The sequence below is a fragment of the Lampetra planeri genome, chromosome 13, assembly GCF_965212315.1.
Source record: "Lampetra planeri chromosome 13, kcLamPlan1.2.h2, whole genome shotgun sequence".
In the NCBI taxonomy this organism is placed as follows: domain Eukaryota; kingdom Metazoa; phylum Chordata; class Hyperoartia; order Petromyzontiformes; family Petromyzontidae; genus Lampetra; species Lampetra planeri.
Window position 1 is genome coordinate 12702716 of NC_136119.1, and position 19836 is coordinate 12722551.

At 56.0% G+C, this 19836-nt stretch overlaps 1 protein-coding gene across 1 annotated transcript in view; it reads right to left on the minus strand.

The window, feature by feature from the left end:
- The window catches only part of LOC144722087 (hepatocyte nuclear factor 6-like), a 54845-nt gene extending 39031 nt beyond the window's left edge, over nucleotides 1–15814 (minus strand). Inside the window, exon 1 of the mRNA XM_078600214.1 lies at nucleotides 14468–15814. Coding sequence (XP_078456340.1) covers nucleotides 14468–15656 — 1189 coding nt within the window. The 5' untranslated portion in view covers nucleotides 15657–15814. The remainder of the gene's footprint in view (nucleotides 1–14467) is intronic.
- Nucleotides 15815–19836: the final 4022 nt, after the last annotated feature.

Genomic DNA, 19836 nt, shown 5'->3' on the forward strand with positions numbered 1-19836 from the left:
CGCGCGCGCGTGTGTGTGGGGAGCGGTGGCGCAGTGGTGAGCGCATTGCGCTTCGAGCTTGGAGAGCCGAGCTCCGACTCTGGCTCACGATCAACATCGGTGACAGCGATGATACAAACGGGCCCTGGGCCTCTCCTGTGTCGACTCAGAGTGCCTGGCACGTGGATGTGTACACGAACAAAATCGTCATCGGGGAGACAAAGGCGGCCGGGCGTGGTTCTGGCCACCCCCTCGTGCGCCGTGTCGGCCTACACAGGCGCCACTCGCTGACAGCACTTGCCCCAACAGCCCGTTAAAGGCTGCACGGGGGATCTTTGTCTCTGCACCGACCGTGCATTTTGTACGCTATCGCACACGCGTGGTATTTATACAGCGAGATAACGGAATTCAGTGCACGTGTCTCAACACATCCATAGGAAAACAAAACAGGAAATAATCAATAAAAACAACACTCACACACATACGGCCGCCTAACTCGGACATCGTGAACCAAACATTGTCATAATTGCGATTGGTAATGTATCCCCAATACATTGTGTGTGTGTGCGAGTTAGTGTGTGATGGGCGCTTCATAGGTGGTGCTCGCTACGAACAGCACTTGCCCCAAAAAGCCTGCCAAGGCTACAGGGGGATCTTTGCCTTTGACGCTGCATTGGTAACGGTGCACGAGCAACACACAGCACGAACTCGGCACGTCATCCAACGGTGTTGAGATACAGTGAGCGAGGGCCGATAATGGCTCTTCTTTACAGTGGAGAGATACTCTCGATGGCGCTAACTCATCAGGGAACGGAGGATGATGCAAAGAGGAGGGGAAGGGGCCAGCTCCACCACCACCACCACTCCCTCGAACCCGCGCCCATTGTCGACTGCGCGTTTGAAAGAGCGGCGCTCGCCTCTCCCTCAACGGAGACCCGCGAGTTAATTACCCGCGCCACGCGCCCAGAGCTTGGCGAGTGCAATGATGATCCACAGACAGCGGCAGTCACCGTCCGTCTGTCAGTCACGGGCTCGCGCGCGCGCATTAATTAATTATTAACGTCGTCATTGCAGCGTATCGCCATGTCACCACCGTCTTCTCCTTCCCGCATTCATTCGAAGATGACGCGGAAAAGTAAGACGCACCGATGACAACGACAACAAAATGACGCAAAAAAGTGTGCGCCTTACCCCCCCCTCGCCCCCACTGTCATTACGTGTATACACAAATCTGGTTGTACAACACGTGCCAGCACGCACCTACGGGATTATAAGACGCACACCCCCCCCCGCCAAATAAACAAAGTGCGTCTTATAATCTGGTGAAAGCGACGTTATCGCACCACCTTGGTGTTGGCTGGCTTGGTGAGATTGTTGTTGTTTTAATTTATTTTTTCGAAGACGCGCAATACAAGTCGCCGCCCCCGCTCTGCGTGTTGACACCACGAGTCGCCTGCGCAGCACGAGGCTGCGAGCCGCCTCGCCGCCAGGGCCACGGCGACACAACGAGCGCCCGCGTTCGATCTGCGTCGTTTATCCAAATGGGTCGCGCGCGAATTGTCCACGTGGTGACCCTGGCGCGTGGCAGCGTGACGACCCCGAGTGAGGGTCGCGAGCCGAACCGTTGGGCTATTTCACGTGCGTTCTGCAGCACACGGAGGCACATCGATTGCGTGCTTGCTGTTATGAAGCGGGGGGGGGGGGGGGGTCTATAACACCTCGCTGAACATCGTTTCTGGGTGGCTGGTGGGGCTGTGTTGGTGTGGCACGCGACTCGGTACCCACGGCCACAGCGGGTGGTATTCTGGATGTCGTGTGCCGGGTCTGGATTGGGGCTATTATTTGGTCCGGGTCGCTGACCTGGGCAAGATCCTGGCTGCAAAAAAAAAGAAGTAATAACCCCGTCTATTAAGGACTCTTGAACAGATTATCGATCTCTCCGTTCAGAAGAGGTGCCCCGTATCCCTAAACGTTTCATTATACTGCATTTGCATTTCTTTGAGGGCAGTGTTCCTGACGAACGCGCTTCGCGACTTCTTGCGTATCTTCGTGCAACGCTCGTAACGCAGGATCCTGACAAGATTTCGCGTAATGCGTTGATTATGATTATACTGATTCTTCGTCGTCGTCTTCTTCTTCTAAATTATCGAGCGACGGTTGCAAAGGCGGCTGCGGGAATCGCACCGGGGCGCTGGTGGCGCAGCTTGCGGACGTTGCGTGGAGGAGTGTGGGAGGAGTGTGGGGGGGGGGGGAGTGTGGGGGGGGAGTGTGGGGGGGAGTGTGGGGAGGAGTGTGGGGGGGAGTGTGGGAGGAGTGTTGGGGGGGAGTGTGGGGGGGGGGGGGAGTGTGGGAGGAGTGTGGGGGGGAGTGTGGAGGAGTGTGGGGGGGAGTGTGGGGAGGAGTGTTGGGAGGAGTGTGGAGGAGTGTTGGGGGGGAGTGTGGGGGGGGGGTGTGGGGGGGAGTGTGGGGGGAGTGTGTGGGGGGGGGGGGCAGCAGCAGGAAGCGAGAGCCGTGAAATCGGCTCCGTCTCGCCGCTTACGAGGCCACGATGTCTCGGCGAAACGCATTCGTCGCGCTCCGAACGGGGGATTCATTAGCGGGGCCCCGCGCCGCTTCGCGTCCATCACGGGGGACGGGACCCGGCAGATGCCGCGGGAGCGCGCGGGCGGCGATTACGCAGACGCGTAAACTCGGCAGTGTGTGTGGTAGTGTAGTGGGGTGTGTGTGGCGGCGTGTGGTGGGGTGTGTGTGGTGGGGTGTGTGGCGGTGTGTGTGTGGTGGAGTGTGTGGTGGTGTGTGTGTGTGGTGGGGTGTGTATGTGTGCAGTGTGTGTGTGTGGTGTGTGTGGTGGTGTGTGTGTGTGTGGTGTGTGTCGTGGTGTATGTGTGTTGGGGTGTGTAGTGGTGTGTGGCGGTGTCTGTGTGTGTGAGGTGTGTTTGTGTGGTGGGGTGTGTGTGATGGGGTGTGTGGTGGGGTGTGTGTATGGTGGTGTGTGTGGTAGGGTGTGTGGTGGTGTGTGTGTGTGTGTCGGTGTGTGTGTGTCGGTGTGTGTGTGTCGGTGTGTGTGTGGTGGTGTGTGTGGTGGTGTGTGTGGTGGTGTGTGTGGTAGTGTGTGTGGTGGTGTGTGTCGGGAGCGGTAGTGGAGCGGTTAACGAGCTGCGCTACGAACCGGGCGACCCGGGTTCGATTCCCGCTCACGGCCTCCCCTAGGTCGACTCAGCCTCAAATGAGTAGTTGGTGCTGTGCGTAAACAAAAACATCGCCACTCGGGAGACAAAGGCGGTTGGGCGTAGTGCTGGCCACCCACCCTTTCGTGTGCCGTTCCGGCCTTTATAGGTGCTCGCTAACAGCACTTGCCCCAACAGTGCGTCCAGGCTATACGGGGGATCTTTGTCTTGTGTATAATGTAAAGTGGTGGCTTGGTTATCAGCGCACTGTGCTACTATGCTGACATGTGTTATGCACGTGTGTGTATGTATATACCCAGGGTTTCATCTAACCTTGTCCTCTGCCTCCCCTAGGTCTACTCAGACTTAAATTCGTACCTACCGCGTGCCACACCATAGCACGCCTGTTGCGCCGTACGCTCGCCTTGTTAATAGGTGTCTCGCGAACGGCAGTTGTGCCCTTAAATTCGGTATTAATAAAATCGAGGGAAGAGAAATATTTTAGTTCGTACCAGCGGTTTTATAACTACAATATTAAAATTTCGCATCACAGTAAATTGTGACGACATCATCGTAAGCCATGATTCTTCCAGCTATGATATTTCGGTGTGTATATACGTAGGTGTACATTATATGTATTTAAAAAAATACTAATAATTGTATATATATACTTATGCGCATATGTGTATCAATTTGTATATGTATATTTGTATGTATGTAAAAGAGTACGTAATGGTGCATACACTGTAGCCTACACACGCAGTCTATGTGTTTGCGCGACGCTACTTTCGGACAGTCGTTAACCAAATGTGAACATACAGAGGGCGTACACTTCAATTTACGTTATTTACACATTTGTGTGCAGAACACGTGTTCATATTATTGGTTCTTTCGGTAAAGTCACGTAGAAGGGAAATAATAAAATAATACTTAATAAAGCATAATAAAATTATCACGACGTTTCGGCCACAACGCAAGCAGCCGCTGATTGCGTTGTGGCCGAAACGTCGTGATAATTTTATCATGTTTTATTTATCTTATTTCTCTTCTACGTGACTTTACCTAAAGAACCAATAATATCAATCGCTGCATTTACGAAAGTTTTAAATCGAAACAGAACATGTGTGTGTATATACACTCATTCGCCAACAGTGTGGCCTTAAAACGAACACATATCGGCAACGTTCTGGGCAATAGCCCTTCTTCATAGCATATATATTATACATTTATATTAAACATTTCTATTATACATTTTTATTATACATATATATATGTTATCCGGGTAATATCGAGAACATTGAACCCGGTCCGGAGTTTTCTCCGCTAAAACGAAATTCCACCGTCGGCCAAAAATAATATTAATACATTTTATTAATTTATAAATTGTTTAATGGAGAGATATCGAAATTCTGTTCAAGTTCATAGATATATAGAAACACTTTAACGCGTATCGTTACAAGACTAGAGGGTTACGACTGTGTTGTTGTTGTTATTGCTGCTGCTGCGTGTGGATTCGCTGCGTCCAAATCAACTCGTCCCACGCTGCGCGCGCCTGATGATTGTTAAGCGCGTCCCACGTGACGCGCTAAGCAATTAACGCGGTGTGCGCTGCATACAAGCAGATTCACGTTAAGATTGAGAGCTCACTGTGTGTGTGTGTGTACACGGGTCACACGTGTATCTGTGTGTTACACGTGGGTGTGTGTACGTGTGTGTGTACACTTGTGTGTACACGTGTGTGTGTGTGTGTACACGGGTCACACGTGTATCTGTGTGTTACACGTGTGTGTTACACGTGTGTGTGTACACGTGTGTGTGTACACGGGTCACACGTGTATCTGTGTGTGTACACGTGTGTGTACACGTGTTACACGTGTGTGTCTGTATGTGTTACACGTGACGCAGACGAGGGGGGGGTCTTATATTGCGGACAATACGGCGATAAATAGACAGTAGTTTTCAAATTCGGTTTGTCACAGCGGTTGATTTTTTTTATTTTCAGATTGGTATTTTTTGTAGGTTTATGTAAATATTTACAAGACTTGTGTTTGTTAGTTAATCCATTTGTAATTAATTAAATCGCGTCTACACGTATACGCATACAATATACTGTACGTATACTTAGGCCTACATAAAATTGGCATATGTAACAGGAATGTACTATTTATAATAAGTTAAATTAAAATGTATGGTGATGTGAACAGTCAGTTCAGGTTAATAATCTCCAACATTCGCACGGCGCTTGAATTGCGCACACACGCACGCACACATAGACAAAGATCCCCCGTATAGCCTGAACCAACTTTTGGGGCAAGTGTCGTTAGCGAGCACACGAGGATGGTGGGTGGTCAGAACCACGCCCGGCCGCCTTTGTCTCTCTAGTGGCGATGTTTACACACCGCACCAGGAGGCCGAAGAGCGGTTCAGATAATCGTCGTCGGTGTTGTCCGTGAGCGGGAATCGAACTCGGGTCTCCCGGGTTCAGAGTGCAGTGTAGCGCTAACCACGACACTACCGCTCCCCTAGTATAACACACACACACACAACTACACCCCCACACACACACAACTACACCCCCACACACACACACACACAACTACACCCCCACACACACACACGCACAACTACACCCCCACACACACACACAACTACACCCCCCCACACACACACAACTACACCCCCACACACACACACACAACTACACCCCCACACACACACACGCACAACTACACCCCCACACACACACACAACTACACCCCCACACACACACGCACACAACTACACCCCCACACACACACACGCGCACAACTACACCCCCACACACACACACAACTACACCCCCACACACACACACACACAACTACACCCCCACACACACACACGCACAACTACACACCAAACAAAGACACACACACACACGTGAATAATTGATGTACACATATAAACGACACTGCGGGCCCGTCACGCGTGCATTAATCAACAACACCACAAACAACAAAAATAACAATCCCAACAACCAATCTCACACGAAACACGCGCAAGCGATCTAAAACACTGCGTGCCATGAAGAAGGGCCATTGCCAGAAACGTCGCCTACTATATATATCTTTTCCGTTAAGGCCACACACACACACGCACACCGTGTTAGCTGGTGAATGTGTTGGGCGTTGTGTTCACACGGCGAAGTCAGGGCGCTCCAATCTTCCCTGCACCGAGATTAGAACATCGCGAACTGACGGGACCGATCCGTCTCCCGATATCATCACCGACAAACTCCCTGCCGCCACCAACTCTGGCGACCATTGCCGTATTTTTGGGATTATAAGACGCACCTCCCCCTACCAACCAATAGATTCCAAAGCAAAAGTTGAGGGCACGTCTTATAATCCGGCACACGTGTCCGCGTGTAACCAGCAGAATCCGAGTGCGTCTTACATTCCGGAGCGCCTTCTAGTCCCGGAGCATTCGGTCAGAGCGCACGTGGAGTCGTGACGCAGTGGTAAGGGCTGCGAGGTGGCGATCAGCGGCGGAGTGAGACCCCCTTCACCGACCCGCACTATTCAGCGTGGTGAAGTATGGTAAGACAACTCCCCCGCCGCCCCCCCCATCAATGTCACGGTGTAGGGATGTCTTCATCCAGCAGTAGAGATGGGTGGGATCGGATGCCATCAGTAATCCCGGGCCCTCAACACCACCACCACCACTATCATCATCATCATCAGTGAGATCGGGATCGGGGCAAATTGAACGCGCCTAACGTATCAATAAACGAACGGGATTAATCAACGTCAATTATAATGCAGCCTAACGCAACACCGGTGACTTTCATTTCAGTGAACAATTATAAATACGTGCATGCACGCACACGCGGATGCATAGGCGTCGTTAGACCGCGATGTGATTGGTTAACATTGAATATATTTTAGGGGTAATTAAAAAAAATGTCCTAGGGGTTCAATGGGGACCCGTTTGCAAGACACGGCACGCGACCCCCTCTACAGCCACTGCGGCCCACGGGGATGATGAGAAGACGACGTGGCCGGGAGTCCAACTCATGCCCTTCCAACTCGGCGGCAAGCGGCCACTCGCGAATCGAACCCTGCCGGCGATCCATTTATAGATACCCCACTAACCCCCCCCCCCCCCCAACACGTAACCGACCACCCCCACAATAGAATTGCTGGGAGGGCGAAGGTAGCCAGCATCGTGTCCCACATTTTTTTTTACAAAAAGCCACTCTGCACCTACTCGGGTATACACTACGGAGCCAACGCTTTCACAATATACACATCGGCTGTAGAGAAGAGTGTCATTATAACATCGGTGGGGGGGGGGGGGGTATCTGTAAATGGATCGCCCTCGGTATTCCGCTTGACAATTATTATTCTAGAAAGCCAATAACGCGGCTGGATCGTCGACGGGAATTTTAATTTTATTTTACATAAACGCGTGGAGACGGAACAGCGGAGGGGCCCCGCCGAGATCCGCCGTCACGCGTCGGGCGCGGCACCGCGCGGGGGCCTCGGACGAGTGGCCGCCGCGCGCACCGGAGCCTCGGACGATGCAGCCAACCTCCTCCTCCTCCTCCACCACCATCATCATCATCATCCTGCTCTACCACCACCACCTCCACCACCACCACCACCATCATCATCCTTCTCTACCACCACCACCTCCACCACCTTCATCATCTCCTCCTCGTCGTCGTCGTCGCTACGTGTGGGCGACCCGAGCCCCCCCCCCCCTTGACGGACGCGCACGTGGACGCACCCCACATTGCTAACCTCCCCCCCACCCCCAATCACCCCCCCACCCCCATCACCATCACCCCCCACCCCATCACCCCCCATCCCCATCACCCACCCCCACCCCCCCACAGCACAGTGGCCGGGCCGTCGCGCAATTAATGCGGAGCTCCGAGTCGCCACGTCGACGCCACCCAACGCGTCTTGATCACGTGGTCCGCCTCCCGTCATAAGTGTCTGCAAATAAGCGGGGCTCGTGACAGCCACTGCCTTAAATACTTTCGCCTATTAACTTAATAGGTTCGCGCGAGGGGGGTATTACCCCCTCCTCCCCTCTTATACCCCCCCCCCACGCCACCGTATTTGCAATCACGGGGCCACCCCACCACCCATATCCCCCCCCCCCCCCCACTAAAAAAAACAAATCTCGCATCCTCACACTGCCACCAACCCTCCCGCCACTCCACCTGTCCATAGAGACCGCTGTGTGTAGCGAGGAGGGAGACGACACCCCCCCCCGTACCCCCCCTCCATCGTATGCGGCTCTGCACCCAACAACCACCCAACAACCACCCAACAACAACCCAACAACCGTCGACGGCTGGGGTAGCAATCCCCTAAAACCACACCGCGACTGACTCTCCGCTCGGCCTGCAAGGCGTGCGGCGACGTCGCCACTTGCGAGCTCCACGCCGCGTAAACAAGGACGACGATTCCCCGTTTAGCCCGGGCGGACTGTTGGGGCATGTGCTGTTAGCGAGCGCACACACACATACACGCACGCACGCGCACACACACGCACATACACACGCACATACACACGCGTGCACGCACCCACGCGCGCGCACACACACGCACACACGCACGCACACACACACGCGCGCACACACACGCGCGCACACACAAGCGCACACACACGCGCGCACACACGCACACACACACGCGCGCACACACACGCGCACACACACGCGCGCACACACGCGCGCACGTACGCACACACGCGTGATGCGGGTGTGTGCATACGCCGTGGGTGTCGACTTTATAGGTGGCTTCAATGTGCACGTGTAAGAATATTCACGCAATGCTTAAACCGTAATTGTACCAGACATTGCTCCGCGTATATGAACATATTCGCATGTAAAATTATGCACATGCCTGCTTGTGTGTATGTGTGTATGTCTACACAGGCATTGTGCAAACCAATTGTCAATGTACACGTGTATGTCTGTTGCCCCTGTACACACGCCATTGTGTTATACAGGTAACACACAAACGTGGCTTCTACACAATCAATCACGTTGTGTACAAGTCACGCAATCATCGCCGAGTGAAGCTCCCGTGTCACGTCTCGTTTTTGCACAAACACGTCCACGCGCAGGTCACGCACCGCACGCACTGCGGCAGCCGAAGTACACACAAGTATAGTACAACATTCATAGATAATAGTACAACATTCATATACGCAAGCACGCACACACACACAGGCCCCGCACGCAAATATTCACGGACACAACCTCAAGGCAGTTGCCGCGCGTCTCGCGCTCCCCCCGTCGACGCCGCCGTTTACAACTCGCACAAGAGTAGCAGGCCGCGAGTCGGACAGCAGCTATTGGGGATACCGTAACGGCGATTAGGATAGCGCTGCGGAGACGAGGCTAACTCGAGAGATGATGGTAACGTCACAGCGAGTAGGAGGAGAGAGCATCAGGAACAACCGGGCGCTCTCCGCTCTCCACAGCGGGAGACTGCGCGGCCGATGCCCAAGTCGGTTTCGCCGACTCGGCGCGTGTCGAGTGGCAGCCGACCCCGCGGAGAGTGCGCGCCACCTACTCCTCCTCCTCCCTCCTCCTCCTCCTCCTCCTCCGCGGCGTCGAGGCGCTTTGTTTGACCCCCAGATGTAAGGAGGAGATCAATCTTTTGATGACTGCGCGAACGGAACAAAGGATTCGGCCGCACGGCAAACCCCGCGCGCGCGCGTGCGAGCGCAGCGTGGCATTCGGGACTCTCTCCCTACACGTGCATATGCATGCGTGTAGACACACGTGTAGACGCACACGTGTGTAGACCCACGTGTGCATATTCACACGTGTAGACGCACACGTGTGAATATGCACGCGTGACAGCGGCCCCGAGCGCTGCCTCGCCGAGGACGAGCGCGGTCCGCGCGTCTCGCTACCCTGGGGGTGTTGCTGCTGCATCTCGCGCACGCGCGTGTGTGTGTACACCCGCGCGCACACGCAAGCACAAACACACATCCCCGCACGCAAGCACAAACACACATCCCCGCACGCACAAACACACATCCCCGCACGCGCGGTGTGCACGCGCATTGATTGGAGTTCCTTATTCCGCGAGAGGAGGGTTGGTGGTCGTAGTAGTAGTGGTGGCGGGGGTGGTCCATGCGCCAAGAGCAATCGCCTCCATCGTCGAGCACACGCTACGAGGGAGCTGAGAAGAGACGTTCTGCGCTATCGTTGGGGATTCATTGGGGGCTGTGAGATCGCCACGCGAGTGAGTGCCGCGGCCACCGCCAACGATGCCACCGCGGGCCTTCGATCGATGTCAAAGGAGGAGGAGGAGAGAGAGAGCCCTTAAATGTTTAGAGCCGACGGAACGGCGAACATAAATTAAAATCGCTCGCACACAAATTCACCCGGCGGTAACCCGGGAGTCGAACCTTCTCTTCCAGTGCAGGCTGACCTCTAAGCAAGACGAGGGGGGGGGGGGGGGGGCAAGAGGGGAGGGGGGCTATTGTGGTCACTACTTTAAGCTGCCCACTCCACTGCTGTATTCGTTAACGGTGCAGGCGGAGCCGCTTGCGCTCGGTTGCGACTCGCCGCGGCGTGCGGCCGAGGCGCCAACGTCGTAAGAAATAAAAAAAAATCTTCACAGAACCGCTCCCCCACCACCACACCATCCCCCCAAAAAAATCCCAAAACAACAACCTCATAGACGCGTGCTAAATCGTGCGAGGTCACGTGGGTCAGCAAGGACGCATTTAGGGCTCTGCCTTGGCTCATCGCGCGAGCACCCCCCGCGGGCAGACAACACACAGCTGCTGCTGCTGCTGCTTGCTGCGAAACGTCGCCGTCTCGAGGCGCGTGGCCCCGGTCGGGCGGCCGCTCCTCGTCAGCCCCGGCGAGGAGCTGCGAGCCGCGCGGCTTTGATCTCAATCAGGGAGGCGATGTACAGTGGCTGCAATTAGCATATGCCTCGTGACGTCACAGAGCCAATCAGCAAGGAGCCAATCACGGGAGGGGACGGTGGGGGGGGGGGCGCCCAGACTCGAAGTTTGAAAGTTTGTCTTCGTGAGCCATTTCGTCGATGAATTCGCCGTACGCCGAGTGCTCATCAGAGATGAACTCGCTCGCTACGCCACAACGCACTGGAGCTCGCTCTCTCTCTCTCTCTCCGGGTTTTTTTGTGTGCTAACTACAAGCTGTGTGTGTGTGCAAGGACACGTTGCTGTATCATCACACACCGGGTACGCGCGGCGCATTTGAAGTGTCACGCTTTGGTGCACCGCACGTAATATGCGCACGGAACACACGAGCCCACATTTCTGCATCTGCGCGTTTACCAACGCGGTTCACTCACGGCCCCCCACCACGTACAAGCACGCAATCGCTACGCACATTAACACCTGCAGACACGCAACGCGCATTGCTGTACCTGCACACACACAGGTGTAATAGACATTCACACACACACAATCACACACACACTCAATCACACACACACACACAATCACTCACACACACACAATAACACACACAATCACACACACACACTCACAAACACAGGTGTAATAGACATTCACACACACACAATCTCACACACACAATCACACACACAATTACACGCACACAATCACACACACACTCACATAATCACACACACAATCACACACACAATCACACACACACAATCACACACGCGCACGCTGGTCTGGGGTAGGGGGGTCCTGGGGTCAGAAGGGGCCCAAGGGTGGGGACACTGGGCAGCTCCCCCACCACGTGGCCATCGCTCAGCACGAGCCCCCCCCCCCACGTGAGAGAACAGTCCACGACATTAGCCACGATGCGTGCTCATCACAAAGTTGTCACTGCGACGGCGGGACGGGTCGCACAATGCAGCGGGAAACACCGATTACAGAGGGGGAGGTGGGGAAATGCAGCGTCTGTCGCGACCTCAAAACAACGATTTAAATAAAATCGATAAGTCACGGCGGCAGGAGGCAGAAGACAACAAAACGCAAACAACGCGACGCAGTCGCGGCCACGAGGGCGCGCGCGTGGCGCAGCTCTCGCAACCTCCACGACCATCAGACACACACACAGAGACACCACCACACACACAGACACACACACACAGACACACACACACAGACACACACACACAGACACACACAGACACACAGACACCACACACACACAGAGATACACAGAGACACACAGACACCACCACATACACACAGACACCACACACACAGACACACAGAGACACCACACACAGAGACACCACACACACAGACACACAGAGACACCACACAGACACACAGAGACACCACACAGACACACCACACACAGACACACACCAAACACAGACACACACACCACACACACACGCAGAGACACACCCACCACACACACAGACACACACACAGACACCACACACACACACAGAGACACTACCACACACACACACACACAGACACTACCACACACACACACACAGACACTACCACACACACACCACCACACAGACACACCACACACACACAGACACCACACACACCACCACACACACACCACCACACACACACCACCACCACCACACACACACGCAGAGGCACCACACACACAGACACTACCACACACACAGACACCACACAGACACCACACACACACAACACACACACAGACACCACCACCACACACACGCACGCGCCCACTATACACGAGCCCCGCGTCATTAACGCACTCACAATCATCCTCACACGCACACGCGTCCGTATATCGCACGGACCAGCACACTTATCCTACTAATGACCGTCACGCTGACACACGCGCACACGCACGCGCGATCACGCTGACACACAATCACATCACGAGCACACACACACACACTCGCACTGACACAATGACACGGACACGCCGACACACTCGCACACCCACACGCGGTGCACGCACACACGCCACCCTAAGGCACACCGCGGTAGCCACGACGCAATGACAGCAAGCGCACACCGCACACTTTGCTCGGATACAGATGACACCAAAACGCAGCCCCACTTGACACACACCGCACGCGTCGCGAAGATGCACAAAGACAACTCCACGTCGCACTCCGCACTCACAACAACCCACACAGCGGCACATGCACAGACGGCGCAACACAAAGAACACAAAGAGCACACACGGCAAGACAAAGATCCCCCGTATAGGCTTATCAGACTCTTGAGTCAAGTGCTGTTCGCGAGCACTTATGAAGGCCGACGCTGCACACGAGGGGGTTAGGGGTGGCTAGCACCACGCCCGGCCGCCTTTGTCTCCCCAGTGGCGCTCTAAGGGAGGCCCAGGACCGGTTCAGATAATCGTCACTGGTGTTGGCCGTGAGCGGGAATCGAACTCGGGTCAATGGGTTTCATAGCGCACCCCCCCGTCACTAAAGACAAAGATACCCCGTGTGGCCTCACCACACACAGTCTCACCCAGGGACACATAGTGCCCCACATGGGCACCGACACACACACAGCGATCGTGGCACATTGACAACACGACGCGCATTGCTCCGGCACGCAGGCGCGCCGCAATGCACGCGACGCGTTCGAAGCCACGACACACGGATCACAAAGCAGTTCATGAAAGGGGCTCTCACTCACTCACAGACAACAATACGTGTGTGAGCATGCACGCTCACACACTCACACGGCACGGGGTCCTTGACAGGCACAGGGACACTCACACTAGCAGTGCCACGCATTGTAGGGTCCGGCAGAGAGCACGACAGACAATCTCATTATAGTGAGCACGGCCGCGCATCCAGCAGCAACAACAATGCGCGGAGCGGCACGGCCACGCACGATACGCGCGCACTCGCACACAGACACGCAGACTCAGACGCAGACACACACGGACAGAGGCAACACACACACAACACACAAGCAAGCAGGCAGACCGATACACACACAGACCGATAGACAGACAGATAGACCGATAGACAGACAGACAGAGCGATGCACAGACAGACCCCTCGATACACAGACAGACAGACCGATGCACAGACAGACCGAAACACACAGACACACAGACAAACAGATAGACATACAGACCCCCCGATAGACAGACAGACAGAGCGATGCACAGACAGACCAAAACACACAGACACACAGACAAACAGATAGACATACAGACCCCCCGATAGACAGACAGACAGAGCGATGCACAGACAAAGACGACACGCACCCGAACCGCCCGCTCGCCTGTGCGCGTGTAATAAGCAAACGGTGCTTACTAAGTGCCGATGATGTCGCATTGTAGGCGGCAGACAGTGCTGGCTTGCAGGGGACCTTACCGGCCAGCCGCAGAGCCGACATGCGTTGGAACTCGGGCTCCTGGAGCCACTTCCACATGCGTCGGAAGGTCTCACGGCCCGACTTGAGCTTACTCCACGGCTTGGGGTTGCGCAGCAAGTCGGACAGCGTGCCCTGCGAGCGGCACAGTACGCGCTGCGCAAAGATAGCCTGCGGAATGCTGTACCGCTTCAGCTCCGTGCTGATCCGCTGCGCCACCTCCCTCGTGTTGATCTCCTCGGCCTGCGCGGCCCCGGGGGGCCCCGCGCCGTGCGGGCCCCCCGCCGACTGCGCCACGAGCCCGGCGGCCACCCCCCGCTCGCGGCACCCCCCTCCGGCGTGGAGCATCGCGCCCCCGCCGTGCGGCTGCTGCTGGCCGTGGTGGGGCGGGTGGTGCGGGTGGTGCGGGTGGTGAGCTTGCGGGTGCATGCCGTTGAGGGAGGGCATCATCCCCGCGGCCGACGGGGGCGTAAGCCCGCGGCCCAAGTGCTGCTCGCCGCCGCCGCCGCGCGCCAACATCGCCGAGTGCGCGTCGAAGCCGTTGTGCGCCGCGGCCGCAGCGGCCGCCGCGAGCATTTTGTCGTTGCCCATGGGCCCGTGGTGATGGTGGTGGTGGTGTCCGTAGGTGGCGAGGCCCTGCTGCGAGTTGTGGATCGCGCTCAGGCCGTTGGTGAGCGTGGAGCACGAGAGGGAGGAGAGCCCCTGGCCCATGCCCGACATCTCCTTGTGGTAGGGGCTGTAGAGGCTGTTGACCGTGGACAGCGCCCGCTCGTCCCGCATGAGCGTGAAGCTGCCGCTCACGTTGCCCGCGAGGCGCTGGTGGTGGTGGTGATGGTGGTGGTGATGGTGGAATTTATCCGACACGGTCGAGATGGGAGGCAGCGGCTGCAGCGGCGTGAGCGTCGTGTAGGTGCTGCTCATGCTCATGCCTGTGGGCGAGTCGCAGGTCATGGTGATGGCCGGGTGCAGGGAGCCGGCCAGCGAGTGGTCCGCTCGGTAGTCGCCGCCGTCCAGAATGGAGGTCATGTTGGACACCATCGGTGGCCGTGAGTGCGTCTGGATCTCGTAGTGCGGGTGGCGAAGGTGCGGGCTGTGGGTGCTCATGAGGTCGTTCTGCTGCTGCTGCTGTACTTGTTCATGACTCGCGCCGTGCAGATCTCCCATATTTTCCATCGTCAGCTCTGGATTCATTCCGCCTAAGAGCGGCCTGATTACTCATCTATCTCGTCTCGCCGGGCACTATTCACTTTGTCTTCTTGTTGTTGTTGCTGTAATTTCCTCGTCTTGTTCTTCTTCTTCTCTTGTTTCCCCGTGGCTCTTGCTGCTGTCGCGGTCTGTCTGTCTCCCTCTCTCCCTCTTCCTCCCCACCACCACCACCACTCCCCTCCACCCTCTGCCCCCCCCACCACCACCCCCCCCGCACCGCACAAGACAAACCCGCCCCACCTCGCGTGCGTCCGTGCGTGCGCGCGTCCGTCGCCGCCGCGTTTTTTGTTATTTTTTATTTGTATCGGATGCAGCTCGGTCGGTCGGTCACGGCAGTCGTCGCGCGTTTTACTCCTGCTGCTGCTGCTGCTGCTACTGCTGCCGCTTCTTCGGTGGCTGCCGCCGCCGCCGCTGTTCTAATGTCGTCGCTGTGACACACGGGGAACGCGTCCGCCCGTCAGTAGCGCCGCTCCTGCTGGTAGCAGCAGTGGAGCAGCGAGGCGGAACGGGGGCAGCAGGAGCCGGAGAAGAAGAAGAGGCGGCAGCGGCGGGAGGAGGAGGAGGGGCAGCACGATGTTGACGACGACGACGATGACGATGTGGCCGTGTGAGCCATGCCCGCTCAGCGGCAGCAGCAGCAGCGGCGGCGGCGGCGACGACGGCGGCGGCGGCAGCAGCGCAGCCGCCGTGGGCGAGAAGCAGTCGCGGCAGATTGTGAGCTGCGTGGTCGCGCACTGCGCACCGCCTCGCACGGCCTGACGTCAGCGTGCACACACGGATTGTGATGGAGACTTCCGGGTGCTGCTGCTCTATAGAAGGACAAGGGGGGGGGGGTGGTGGTTGGTGGTGGTGGTGCTCGTGGTGGTAGGGGGGGGAGATGTTTATTATATATCTCTGAAAGGGGGGGCGGGGGTGGATGGGAGGGTGGGGGGCACGTGAGGCCAAAAACTGAGATTTTTGATATGTTTTGGGTGGCGTTTTGATTTTTCGTGATTTTTTTGCTGAGGGTTTTTGTTGGTGTCGTTTGTTTGTGATCGTGAACGCATTTTGCTCGAGCGTTCCGCGTTGTGTAAAATAATACTTTGTAATAATAAAAGCAACTAACATAGAAAAACATTATAATAAAAATGAAGAAGGCTTTGTACACACAATGCCCAAGTGTGGTGCCTGTGACATGGCAGTGTTGTCTTGACATCCTCCTGTCTCTCTCACAATCAAGTGCCTTTTCCCCCTAATAGAAACCTCTGCTTTGAAAGGTCAACACACAACAACCAACGATTAGGAACGCACTTTGATTAGTCCTGCTCAGCGCATTTTTTTTCTTTCACTCAAACAGCAAAAGAAAAAAAATTATATAAAAATTTTTTGTCACCATCTCCAGCCGAATTGAACACTTCGCTCCCATTTCACTTGCACCGTCGCATCTCAAGCTCAATGTCTAACCCCGTGAAAAACTACCTACTTGACGCACTGCCCCCTCTTTCGCTGTCCGTACTGCGTCTGTCGTGCGTGTCGCTCTCCCCGTGCGTTCAGGGTCCATCCGTGTGCAGCCAAAGCCCATTGTCGTGCACACGCGTGCGACGCTATTGCCGTGTCGAACTCTGACTCTTCCGTAACCTCTGCGCCCCGTGTTTAAGAGTCGTCACCAATGATCCATATACGTGGGCTTATTCACAGGGAGAGCGTGCGCGTGTGTGTGTGAGAGAGAGGTCCGTGCTGAGGACTATTGCTGTAATTTGGTTAATTATTAACTTTGATGGCACACATTTAGCCCCAGCCAGTACATATTCTATTAATATTGATTTTTGGTATTTAGCAGATGTTGCTTGTCAGCCACTTAGAATCGATGCCTTCTGTAGTGGAGCGGTTATAAGGGCCACGGCTGCCGAGAAGGGGCCTGTAGCGGCGGCTAAGCAGCCCTTTGTGCACGCATCCTGCTGCACGCGGCTGCGTGCGAGACAGATGCAGACACGCACACGAATTCCCTACAACAACAACAGCAGCAGCAGGAGCAGCAGCAGCAGATCCGTCCATCTGTGTACGTGCGTGTGAGACGGAGCGATTCCCAGTGACATGGGTTGGATTTCCGTCCATGGATGAAGTGAGTGGCAAGCGGTCTCCCAATCTGTGCCACGCGGATGTCCTCTTGAGCAGGTCGACTCAGCCTTGAAAATTGGTAGCAGCTGCGGTTTGTAAAACATCAGCACTAGGGGGTGGTGGCGTGACCGGGGGGTCTGGGGACAAAGGCAGCCCGGGCGTTGTGGTGGTGGTGGCGGCGATGACGATGACGGTCACACCCAAACCCCATCCGTGTACCAATTGAGCCTTAATAGGCGCTCGCTAACAGCGCGTTGCCTCGTGCTCGGTGGTCGATGTCCATCTCGGGCTTCGCGTGAAGGGACGGAGAGACGAGCACCGCGCAAACAAAAGCGAGAGATGTTCTGTCTCTCTCTCTCGCCTGCGAAACAATTCGCGCCGCCGTGGTCCGCACAGAGAGAGAGGAGCGGGGTGGGGGGTGCAAGATCTCGGCGCGTGTTATGATATTATCGCGCTGCGAGACGCTGGAGCGGTCGTCTTTGAACGGAGCGATCTCGCGCTCTTCGTCGTGGATGCGACCGGCCTCGAGCAGGGCGATGGGTGTTGTTTACATAATCTCCAATTAGCCTATTTGATCAACTGCGCTACGGTCCCGGACCCGCTGCTCGAGGGGGCGAGCGTGGAGAGGCCACTTCAGCACAGGGTGCAGCGCTTTCACGCCGTGTGAAAAGAAGAGGCTAGTGGCCTTTCTCTGTCAAGAGACCTTAACACATTTTTTTTGGATGGTGGCGGTTGGGGGGGGGGCTGACAATAGGAAAGGGAGAATGGAGGGAAGAAACATACACTTGGAGGGTTTTTTTTTTTTTAAAACAAAGCGGTGGCCGGGATGCCGCGCTTATCAAAGTGATGCTTAGTAGTCGAACGTTACGCTTCATGGGAAACAAGACGGGAGAATGACCACCAATGTGTGTGTGTCTACTCCGCCTCAAATGAGTACCTGGTGCGGTGCACGGTTAACAGCGCCGCTAGGGAGACAAAGGCGGCCGGGCGTCGTACTGGCTGAACCCACCCCCGAGTGTGCCGTGCCAGCCTTCGTAGGTGTCACTCGCTAACAGCACTTGCCCCCAACCGTCTGTCTTTGTGTGCGGAATGGTACACAGAACGGTGGCACGTGTCTTCATTGGTACCAGGACACACAATACTGTCGGGTGCAAGTTGCCATTCGTGAGCAGCCCATGCAGGAAAGAGCCGCAATCACGCAAGCGAAGATCTGCCGCTTGAGTCAATCACGTGGGCCACTCGTGTCTCACGCGGCGGACTCGTTCCGAAGAGAGCGAGCGGTCACTTGCTAGCGACCACATTTTGTGATAGATTGGACTTACCCCCCCCCCACCCCGCTCTCTTTCTCTCTCTGCCCACGCGGTGAAGGGCCCGCGTGTCACACGCAAGCACGGCGGGCCCCACTGTGTGTCCTCTGTCACGCAATTTGACGTGAACGCGAACGCACCACGCCTCTTCCAACGGCTCCTCTTGACGGAGAGTCGCCCAGAGTCGCTTGGCGCGACTCGCGGACTCTGTCCGAGCCGCGCGTCGTGACGCATCACGAGGCCCGCGAGCCGCCGTACGTAACGCGGCCAGCTTCACGGAGACACCGAGCGGCCTTCACAGCGCCTCGTAGCCAATGCCAGGCGCCGATTTCCTTCCTCTAAGAAAACATCAAGACGGGCTGAGTAGCGTGTGTGTCGTGGGGCGGGGGGGTGTAGCGGTTCGTGCATCGAACCCGGCCACCCGAGTTCGATTGCTGTTTGCAGTCAACATCACGAGTCACGCTTGTCCCAACCAGCCCTGGGCGTCCCCTAGGTCGACTCAGCCTCAACTAAGTAACCTGATGCGGTGTGTAAGCATCGCCACTCGGGATACAAAGGCGGCCGGGCGTGGTGCTGGCTACCGTCCCTCTCGTGTGCCGTGTTGGCCTTCACAGGCGCTCCTCGCTAACTGCACTCGACAGCCGGTCTCTGTTGAGGCTCCACGGAGAACTTTTTGTCTTCGTGTGCGAGTCTGCGATGTTGATCTCCCGGAATCGAGCGGTGCTCGACAAAAAAAGAAGGGGTGCACAATCATCGCACGT